Source organism: Strix aluco, chromosome 30 (genome assembly GCF_031877795.1).
Source record: "Strix aluco isolate bStrAlu1 chromosome 30, bStrAlu1.hap1, whole genome shotgun sequence".
In the NCBI taxonomy this organism is placed as follows: domain Eukaryota; kingdom Metazoa; phylum Chordata; class Aves; order Strigiformes; family Strigidae; genus Strix; species Strix aluco.
In genome coordinates, this window is record NC_133960.1 from 796,990 (window position 1) to 807,206 (window position 10,217).

Here is a 10,217-nt window from a genome sequence, read left to right on the forward strand (position 1 = left end):
GTCACCCTGTGCCCCCCCCCAAAACCCCAACCCACCCCCCCAACCCAGAGCGCTGCGACACTGTCCCCAGCGTCCCCACGGGCCACTCGCGCAGCACCGGTGGCTTTTGCTTTATTGGCCTCAGCGGCCGCCGCCAACACCACGGGCAAACACGTGTGTGTCCCCCCCCCACCCCGAGCACCCTCAGGGCTTCTTCACGGTGCTCTCGATGAAGGACTCCAGCACGAAGATGGTCTCGTCCACCTGGTTCTCGCTGGCGTCGATCCTGGGGGGCAGACGGAGTGGTGGGAGGGTCAATAAGGGGGTCCCCGGTCCCCCCCTTCCCCCCCCCCCCCCCCCGGTGCTCACTTGTTGACGTTGCGTTTGAGGGTCTCCAGCTGCTGGCGCTCGGGGGCCGTGATCATCTCCTCGATCTCCTGCAGCTGCGTCTCCTCGGCGCCCGTGGCCTGCATGGACGCCAAGATGGCTTCCACCCGCTGCGACTTCTCCAGCAGCCTCCTGAGGCGGCGGGGGGGGGGACACACAGACAATAAAATGGTGGATTCAGGCCCCCGCCCCCCCCCTCAAGATCCAGCACCCCCATACGGCCTCGCCACGCCCCAGCCCCCGCGCTCACTTGTTCTCCTTGGTCTCATACTGGCGCCGTTCCATCAGGTTGGCCACGCTCTGGGAAGAGGGAGGAGAAATGGGGCAGGGTGAGACCCCCCCCCGGGGGTGGTGACACCCCGCGCCCTGTGGCACCAGCCTGGAGAGGCCCCAGGATGGGGGAGGTGGGTGTTACGCCCAGGTGGAAGAGCCGAGGCTGGGGGCTGCGAGGGGACACGTGGGGGTGGCCCAACAGCCGCTCTCACTTGTGTGTGGTGGAAGAGAACAACACCACGTGGTGGAAGAAGAGGAGAACAACCATGTGTAGTGGTGGTGGAGGAGGAGGAGGAGAACCACACGTGGTAATGGAGGAGAAGAACCATGTGTGGGGGTGATGATGGAGGAGGAGAACCCCACATGGTGATGGAGGAGGAGGAGGAGAACCACGTGTGGGGGTGAAGAAGGAGGAGAACCACATGTGGCAATGAAGGAGAAGAACCACGTGTGGGAGTGATGGTGGAGGAGGAGGAGGAGGTGAACCACACGTGGTGATGGAGGAGGAGGAAGAGGAGGAGGAGGAGAACCACGTGCATCAATGGAGGAGGAGAACCACAGGTGGTGATGAAGGAGGAGGAGAACAACCACGCGCAGTGATGGAGGAGGAGGAGAACCACGCGCGGTGGTGGTGGTGGCCGTGGAGAGCCACTGGACTCCATCCCCCAGAGCAGGAACACGCCCAGGGGCCTGGACTTCCCCCCCTGCTTGGGAACGCTGGGGTGGGTGGAGGCCGCGCGGGGACCCGGCAGGTGCCGGCGGTGCCTGGGGACGGGCGGGTGGAGCCACCAGCAGCTCCCCGGGAGCCTCCGCGGCGCTGCCCGGGACGTACCTTGTAGCACCTGTGCAGCAGCATCCGCGCGGAGGCCGGGACGTTGACGGTGTAGAGGTAGAAGGTGCGGGACGGCGCGTGGTCCGGGGTCTTGGGAATCTCCTACGAGAGAAGGGGAAGGAGCCCGTGAGCTACGTGGGGCTGGTGACGGAGCTGGGGTCGTGCCGGCGTCGCTGGCGGGGTGCCGGGCCCCCCCTCGCTCCCTGTCCCCCCTCGGCTCTGGGGACAGCCTGGGCGCGCTCACCTGCAGGGACACGAAATTCTCTGACAGCATTTTGTAGAGCATGTCCTTGGCTTCCTTGGCCGGGATCATGGCAAAATCCTCCACTTGCTTCTGCTCCAAATGCTTCTTCCGCAGGAGCAAACGGAATATCCTGGCGCAGCGGGAGCCAAACCTGAGCGGGAGAGGGAAAGAAATCGGTGGATGGAAGCGAGAAAGAGTCAAGAAGCCTTCAAACGGCCGTTACCTCTCCTCCACGATGGACTCCAGGGTCGCCGTCGCCAGAGAGGCCAGAGCCTTGTGCAGGTCTGGACAAGGTCAAGGTCAAGGGACAACACCGGCGCTCGGGAATCGCTTCCTGCGCTGGAAAGCACTGGGGGGGCGGGGGGGTGGTTCACCCACAAAGGATACTGACAGTGTACATGCCCCCGCCGCTGTCGCCGGATTTACCCACAAACTCGAGCTATGAGAAAAGAAAAAGAAAAAAAAAAGAAAAAAAATAAAGGAAAAAATAAATAAAGGAAAAAACAAAGGAAAAACAAAGGAAAAACAAAGGAAAAACAAAGGAAAAACAAAGGAAAAACAAAGGAAAAGCAAAGGAAAAACAAAGGAAAAATAAAGGAAAAATAAAGGAAAAAATAAAGGAAAAAAAAGAAAAAATAAAGAGAAATAAAGAAAAAATAAAGAGAAATAAAGAAAAAATAAAGAGAAATAAAGAAAAAATAAAGAGAAATAAAGAAAAAATAAAGAGAAATAAAGAAAAAATAAAGAGAAATAAAGAAAAAATAAAGAGAAATAAAGAAAAAATAAAGAGAAATAAAGAAAAAATAAAGAGAAATAAAGAAAAAGAAAAAATAAAGAAAAAGATAAAATAAAGAAAAAGAAAAAATAAAGAAAAAGAAAAAATAAAGAAAAAGATAAAATAAAAAGATAAAATAAAGAAAAAGAAAAAATAAAGAAAAAGTAAAGCAAAAGTAAAGAAATCAAGAAAAGAATAAAGAAAAAAGAAAAGAAAGAAAAGAAATAAAGGAAAAATAAAGAAAAAAAAGAAAAAATAAAGAAAAGAAATAAAGGAAAAATAGAGGAAAAATAGTGGAAAAATAAAGGAAAAATAAAGCAGAAAAAAGAAAAAATAAAGAAAAAAATTTAAAAAAAATAAAGTTCAGTACATCCCAAAGTCATAAAAATCCCAATTTCCTTAAAATCTTGATTGTAAAAAGCACTACGTGGACTTTATGAAAACAGAATTACCATCTCTGCCCTTAACAGCCTCAGAACACGGGCCAGGTGTTTTAACGCTTTCAGCCCCGTTTTCACTCCGGCCAGAAAACGCCTCTTCCCTGGCTCTGAGCTCTGGCACCGCTCGGGGCGCGGCCGCTGGCCAGGAGCCGCCGTTGGCCCCCCCCCGCGCCGCGGCAGAGCCCCCCCGTGCCCTCACCGGGTCGTCGGCCAGCAGCGTCAGGTACTGGTCCAGCACCGGCTTCCCGATGTTGTACCCGGCGGGGAGAGAGCGGAAGATCTGCGGGAGGGAACCAGGCGGAGGGTGAGCGAGCGGCTCTTCCAGCCCTGCAGGCGCTTTCCGGAATGTTCCTGCCCGAGGCCAAGGCGGAGCCGCGCGAGGGCAGAAGGTCCCCGGCGCCGCCGCGGCCCCTCGGGGGGCAGGAGCCCACCTCGTTGGAAGAGAGCGGCTGGGTGTGGGGCGCGCTGGAGCTCGTGGTGACTTCGCTCATCCGCAGCATCGTCCGCACGATCTCGCTGCTGGTCTGCGTTTGGGGGGAAGGAAACGGCCCGTGCGGAGCTTGTCCCGCAGCGGCGGGGCCGGCCCTGCCTGCTCCGAGGGGTTTAAAACCTCCGCAACCACCCGGACCCCCCCCCCCCCACGGCGATGAGGAGGGGTCCGAGCGGTTCCACGCACCTGATCCATGCGGTTGGCCACGGCGCTGACGATCCCCTGGTCGCGGAAATGCTGGTGGAAACGGTCGATGTTGACCTGCCAGTAAATGCCGTCGTCGGGGGGAGGCTGTGGGGGAACAGTGAGAGAGAGGAGGCATGAAAGTGAGGGAGAGGGGCCACAAAAAGTGAGGGAGAGGGGCCACCAAAAGTGAGGGAGAGGAGCCACCAAAAGTGAGGGAGAGGAGCCACCAAAAGTGAGGGAGAGGGGCCACCAAAAGTGAGGGAGAGGGGCCACCAAAAGTGAGGGAGAGGGGCCACCAAAAGTGAGGGAGAGGAGCCACCAAAAGTGAGGGAGAGGGGCCACCAAAAGTGAGGGAGAGGAGCCACCAAAAGTGAGGGAGAGGAGCCACCAAAAGTGAGGGAGAGGAGCCACCAAAAGTGAGGGAGAGGAGCCACCAAAAGTGAGGGAGAGGAGCCACCAAAAGTGAGGGAGAGGGGCCACCAAAAGTGAGGGAGAGGAGCCACCAAAAGTGAGGGAGAGGAGCCACCAAAAGTGAGGGAGAGGAGCCACCAAAAGTGAGGGAGAGGGGCCACCACAAGTGAGGGAGAGGGGCCACCAAAAGTGAGGGAGAGGAGCCACCAAAAGTGAGGGAGAGGAGCCACCAAAAGTGAGGGAGAGGGGCCACCAAAAGTGAGGAAGAGGAGCCACCAAAAGTGAGGGAGAGGGGCCACCAAAAGTGAGGGAGAGGAGCCACCAAAAGTGAGGGAGAGGAGGCACAAAAAGTGAGGGAGAGGGGCCACCACAAGTGAGGGAGAGGGGCCACCACAAGTGAGGGAGAGGGGCCACCAAAAGTGAGGGAGAGGGGCCACCAAAAGTGAGGGAGAGGGGCCACCAAAAGTGAGGGAGAGGAGCCACCAAAAGTGAGGGAGAGGAGCCACCAAAAGTGAGGGAGAGGAGGCACAAAAAGTGAGGGAGAGGGGCCACCACAAGTGAGGGAGAGGGGCCACCACAAGTGAGGGAGAGGGGCCACCACAAGTGAGGGAGAGGGGCCACCAAAAGTGAGGAAGAGGAGCCACATAAAATGAAGGAGAGGAGCCACCAAAAGTGAGGGAGAGGAGGCACCAAAAGTGAGGGAGAGGGGCCACCAAAAGTGAGGGAGAGGGGCCACCAAAAGTGAGGGAGAGGAGGCACCAAAAGTGAGGGAGAGGAGGCACAAAAAGTGAGGGAGAGGAGGCACAAAAAGTGAGGGAGAGGAGGCACAAAAAGTGAGGGAGAGGGGCCACCACAAGTGAGGAAGAGGAGCCACATAAAATGAAGGAGAGGAGCCACCAAAAGTGAGGGAGAGGAGCCACCAAAAGTGAGGGAGAGGGGCCACCAAAAGTGAGGGAGAGGGGCCACCAAAAGTGAGGGAGAAGAGGCACCAAAAGTGAGGGAGAGGAGCCACCAAAAGTGAGGGAGAGGAGGCACAAAAAGTGAGGGAGAGGGGCCACCAAAAGTGAGGGAGAGGGGCCACCAAAAGTGAGGAAGAGGAGCCACATAAAATGAAGGAGAGGAGCCACCAAAAGTGAGGGAGAGGAGCCACCAAAAGTGAGGGAGAGGAGCCACCAAAAGTGAGGGAGAGGGGCCACCAAAAGTGAGGGAGAGGAGCCACCAAAAGTGAGGGAGAGGGGCCACCAAAAGTGAGGGAGAGGGGCCACCACAAGTGAGGGAGAGGGGCCACCACAAGTGAGGGAGAGGAGCCACCAAAAGTGAGGGAGAGGAGCCACCAAAAGTGAGGGAGAGGGGCCACCACAAGTGAGGGAGAGGAGCCACCAAAAGTGAGGAAGAGGAGCCACCAAAAGTGAGGGAGAGGGGCCACCAAAAGTGAGGGAGAGGGGCCACCAAAAGTGAGGGAGAGGGGCCACCAAAAGTGAGGGAGAGGGGCCACCAAAAGTGAGGGAGAGGAGCCACCAAAAGTGAGGGAGAGGAGCCACCAAAAGTGAGGGAGAGGGGCCACCAAAAGTGAGGGAGAGGAGCCACCAAAAGTGAGGGAGAGGAGCCACCAAAAGTGAGGGAGAGGAGCCACCAAAAGTGAGGGAGAGGGGCCACCACAAGTGAGGGAGAGGGGCCACCAAAAGTGAGGGAGAGGAGCCACCAAAAGTGAGGGAGAGGAGCCACCAAAAGTGAGGGAGAGGGGCCACCAAAAGTGAGGAAGAGGAGCCACCAAAAGTGAGGGAGAGGGGCCACCAAAAGTGAGGGAGAGGAGCCACCAAAAGTGAGGGAGAGGAGGCACAAAAAGTGAGGGAGAGGAGCCACCAAAAGTGAGGGAGAGGGGCCACCACAAGTGAGGGAGAGGGGCCACCAAAAGTGAGGGAGAGGGGCCACCAAAAGTGAGGGAGAGGAGCCACCAAAAGTGAGGGAGAGGAGCCACCAAAAGTGAGGGAGAGGAGGCACAAAAAGTGAGGGAGAGGGGCCACCACAAGTGAGGGAGAGGGGCCACCACAAGTGAGGGAGAGGGGCCACCAAAAGTGAGGAAGAGGAGCCACATAAAATGAAGGAGAGGAGCCACCAAAAGTGAGGGAGAGGAGGCACCAAAAGTGAGGGAGAGGGGCCACCAAAAGTGAGGGAGAGGGGCCACCAAAAGTGAGGGAGAGGAGGCACCAAAAGTGAGGGAGAGGAGGCACAAAAAGTGAGGGAGAGGAGGCACAAAAAGTGAGGGAGAGGAGGCACAAAAAGTGAGGGAGAGGGGCCACCACAAGTGAGGAAGAGGAGCCACATAAAATGAAGGAGAGGAGCCACCAAAAGTGAGGGAGAGGAGCCACCAAAAGTGAGGGAGAGGGGCCACCAAAAGTGAGGGAGAGGGGCCACCAAAAGTGAGGGAGAAGAGGCACCAAAAGTGAGGGAGAGGAGCCACCAAAAGTGAGGGAGAGGAGGCACAAAAAGTGAGGGAGAGGGGCCACCAAAAGTGAGGGAGAGGGGCCACCAAAAGTGAGGAAGAGGAGCCACATAAAATGAAGGAGAGGAGCCACCAAATGTGAGGGAGAGGAGCCACCAAAAGTGAGGGAGAGGAGGCACCAAAAGTGAGGGAGAGGGGCCACCAAAAGTGAGGGAGAGGGGCCACCAAAAGTGAGGGAGAGGAGGCACCAAAAGTGAGGGAGAGGAGCCACCAAAAGTGAGGGAGAGGAGCCACCAAAAGTGAGGGAGAGGAGGCACAAAAAGTGAGGGAGAGGGGCCACCACAAGTGAGGGAGAGGGGCCACCAAAAGTGAGGGAGAGGAGCCACATAAAATGAAGGAGAGGAGCCACCAAAAGTGAGGGAGAGGGGCCATGAAACAAGAGAGGAGCCACAAAGCTGCTCGTTCGGTTTCCCCCAGAGAATGTGTTGGGAAGACGCTGGATCCCTCAAGCCCTCAGCCCCGAGGAGGAGGAAGAGCTCAGCCCTCGGCGGGACAGGGCCGGTGGCGCGTCCCCTCCCCAGCCAGGGCCCGGGGTCCTGCCTCCGCCCTCCCCCCGCTCTGGTTTACGGCCCCGTCGAGCCGAGGGCGACGCTGCTGCAGCGTCCCCGGTACCTCCGAGCTTTCTCCATCTTGCTTCTGCTTTTTCGCTTTGCGTTCACCGTCCTCCTCCTCGTCGCACGATCGCCTCCGCTTCCCTTTCCCTGTCAAAGACAGACGACGGCGTCGCCTTTTAAAAACTCTTGTTACGGTCTGAGGTGAAGGGCGGGGGGCACCGAGTCCTCCCCAGACCCCCCCCAAACCATCCGGGGTTACTCACCCACGAGGTTCAGCCTGGGCACGACGTACATGTCCTTCTCGTTGATCATCAAGGTGGGCGCGGGGGGAGGCGGCGCCTCAGGGGTCTCGGGGGTCTCGGGGACCTGCGGGCACCTCTGTACGAAGTGGGTGTCGGCCAGACGCACAAACGTGTTGGAGACGTCGGCGTAATCCATGGTCTTCCCGTCTAGGCCAAGAGGGGAGAGACGGCAGCGTCAAGCTCCGCCAGCCCCGTGTCGTTCCCGTGGTCCAGAGGACGAGGGGACACTGTGTTCCTCAAAGAACCCCCGTGAACAGGCTGCTCAGAGGCTGTTTTGGGGCGGGGGGCAGCATTTATAACCCCCTCCCCGGCAGCGAGGCCACGTTGGGTGGCTCCTTCTCCAAGTTCACGGCCAGCTTTGCACCGCGAGGCCGCCCGAAGAGCCTCTGGTACCACATTCACCGAGCGAAACCAGCCCCCGGCAGCCTCCTCCCGCTCCCAGACCCTTTGATTTAAGGAGAGGAGCTTCCCACCTTCCATCGTTTCAGTCAGCCTGTCCGCCACCTTCCTCACCACCGCGCTCATCGTCATCTTGCCGTTGAGGAGCAGCTCCTCCACGATGAGCTCGCCCGTGTCGTTGTAGAGGGTCTTGGCGGTGTAGATGTAACGCGGGTAGCGGAGGATCCTCAGGACCCGCTTGCACTGGGCCTCGTACTCCACGAAGCCTCGTTTCTGCAGCTGGTACGTCACCAGGTTGTGTTGGATGAGGACGCAAAGGGCTTTTTTAACCTGCCCGGGGCAGAGCGGGGCTCGGTTACGCAACAGAGAAGCCCCCGCTGTGCTCACCCGACCTTCACGGCGCTCGCCTCCTCCCTGCGCAGCCACCGTTTACCCCCGCTGAGACCTGCTGGTGTTTGTGCCACCATCGTGTCCCCTGCGCATCACCCTCGACACTCTGTTCCCTGCTTCGCTCCCTCCCAAGAAGTCAGAGCTACTCTCCTCCTCCCCAGACTACTTTTTAAGTGAAATAACAGAATCCCAGAATCCTCTGGGTTGGAAAAGCCCTTGAAGCTCCTCCAGCCCAACCATGAACCTCACCCTGACCGTTCCCAACTCCACCAGATCCCTCAGTGCTGGGTCAACCCGACTCTTCAACCCCTCCAGGGATGGGGACTCCCCCCCTGCCCTGGGCAGCCCATTCCAACGCCCAACAACCCCTTCTGCAAAGAAATCCTTCCTAAGAGCCAGTCTGACCCTGCCCTGGCGCAGCTTGAGGCCATTCCCTCTTGTCCCATCGCTTGTTCCTTGGGTCAAGAGAGACTCCTCCCCCCTCTCTGCACCCTCCTTTCAGGGAGTTGCAGAGGGCCAGGAGGTCTCCCCTCAGCCTCCTCTTCTCCACACTAAACCCCCCCAGGTCCCTCAGCCGCTCCCCATCAGACCTGTGCTCCAGACCCTGCACCAGCTCCGTTGCCCTTCTCTGGACACGCTCGAGTCATTCAATGGCCTTTTTGGAGTGAGGGGCCCAAAACTGAACCCACTCATCGAGGGGCGGCCTCACCAGTGCCGAGCCCAGGGGTCAGATCCCTCCCCTGTCCCTGCTGGCCACGCTAGTGCTGGTACAAGCCCCATTGGCCTTCTTGGCCCCCTGGGCACACTGCTGGCTCATTACCAATCCCTCCCAGGTCCCTCTCTGACTGGCAGCTCTCCAGCCACTCCTCCCCAGGCCTGTAGCCCTGCTGGGGGTTGTTGTGGCCCAAGTGCAGCACCCGGCATTTGGCCTTACCTCTCCCGCTTAAGAAAATCTGATCGTTTATTTTATAAGCAGTAAAGCGCTCATTTGTCCTTCTCAAGGTTTTCCTCCCAGTTTCTCCTTCAGGAGCAGCAGCGGTGGGGACTGGCAGCTCGGGCTGATATCAGAGCGGTCCAGGCTGCGTTATCTAACGCCTCCGATCGCCCCCGGGTGAAAGCCGCCGTGAGCGGGTTGGAGACGTACCTGATCCAGCAACAGCCCCGTGTCACTGACGATGATCCGCAGCGGCTGGGTGCCCGTCCTGATAAGATAAGTCCCTATCTTCTCCACAATCTCCCCAAAATGTTCTTGCAGCAGGAGGGAACACAGCTTTATTTCCGCCTGAGTCATCTTGCCAGCAGATTAAAACACCCGGTGGTGCTGGGGAAGAGCGCTGGTGTTATTATGGCTGGGAAAACCCACCTGTGCTCCGTCCCAAAATGGATGTATGGCGGGAGACCAGGCCACCAGCCCCTGGCGCTGAGAGGGGACGGACGCTGTGGCACACGGCTGGTCCCCATGTCCCCTCTCGGAGGATGGCGGCCCTTTCTTTGGGGCCTGGGGCTAAAGGATCCCTTCCCAAGGGGCAGCTGTGTCACAGGGGTCGGGGTCCCTGTGTCCCCTCCCAGGGGGGGTGGCAGCTCTGTCACAGGGGTCCCTGTGTCCCCTCCTGGGGGGGTGGCAGCCCCATCACAGGGGTCCCTGTGTCCCCTCCCAGGGAATGGTGCCCTCTCAGAGGTGTCCCGGTGTCTCCTCCCAGGGGGGATGGCAGCCCTGTCTGAGGGGGCCTGGATCCACAGGTCCCCCTCCCAAGGGGCAGCCATGTCAGAGGGAGCGGGGTCCCTTGTGTCCCCCACAGAGGGTCGAGGTCCTATCAGAGGGCTCGGGGTCCCCGTGTCCCCTCCAGGGGGACAGCAGCGCAGCCGGAGGGGGACCGGCCAGGCTCTCACTCACCCAGGCCCGGCCTAGGCCCATGCGGCGACCATGGCAACCGGCACTTCCGGTTCTCCCCCGCTACTTCCGGTCGCGCTCGGCGCCGCCGCCCCTCATTGGCCGCTCTGGAGGACCGGGCCAGGGCGACGCTCTGCCCGCGCCGTCTCTTTGGGCCCAGG

The 10,217-nt window shown here is 58.6% G+C and overlaps 1 protein-coding gene across 1 annotated transcript; it reads right to left on the reverse strand.

Annotated features, from left to right (window-relative positions):
- Window positions 1–66: 66 nt before the first annotated feature.
- Window positions 67–10,136, reverse strand: POLR3C (RNA polymerase III subunit C). The gene is made up of 15 exons (XM_074809306.1): window positions 10,060–10,136; window positions 9,310–9,486; window positions 7,850–8,105; window positions 7,338–7,523; window positions 7,133–7,221; window positions 3,607–3,711; window positions 3,362–3,454; window positions 3,130–3,210; window positions 2,103–2,154; window positions 1,939–1,999; window positions 1,716–1,866; window positions 1,472–1,573; window positions 617–666; window positions 349–498; window positions 67–265 (listed from the first exon to the last, which is right to left on the reverse strand). The coding sequence occupies exons 2-15, from the start codon at window positions 9,454–9,456 to the stop codon at window positions 184–186; spliced, it is 1,605 nt and encodes a 534-aa protein (XP_074665407.1). The 5' UTR covers window positions 9,457–9,486; window positions 10,060–10,136; the 3' UTR covers window positions 67–183.
- Between the last annotated feature and the right edge of the window lie 81 nt (window positions 10,137–10,217).

Coding starts and splice junctions, on each gene's coding strand:
- POLR3C (XM_074809306.1), bottom strand. CDS start 9,456: ATGACTCAGGCGGAAATAAAGCTGTGTTCCCTCCTGCTGCAAGAACAT. Junction 1,867..1,938: donor GAGTCCATCGTGGAGGAGAG/GTAACGGCCGTT, acceptor TCTCCCGCTCAG/GTTTGGCTCCCGCTGCGCCA. Junction 1,574..1,715: donor AGAATTTCGTGTCCCTGCAG/GTGAGCGCGCCC, acceptor CTTCTCTCGTAG/GAGATTCCCAAGACCCCGGA.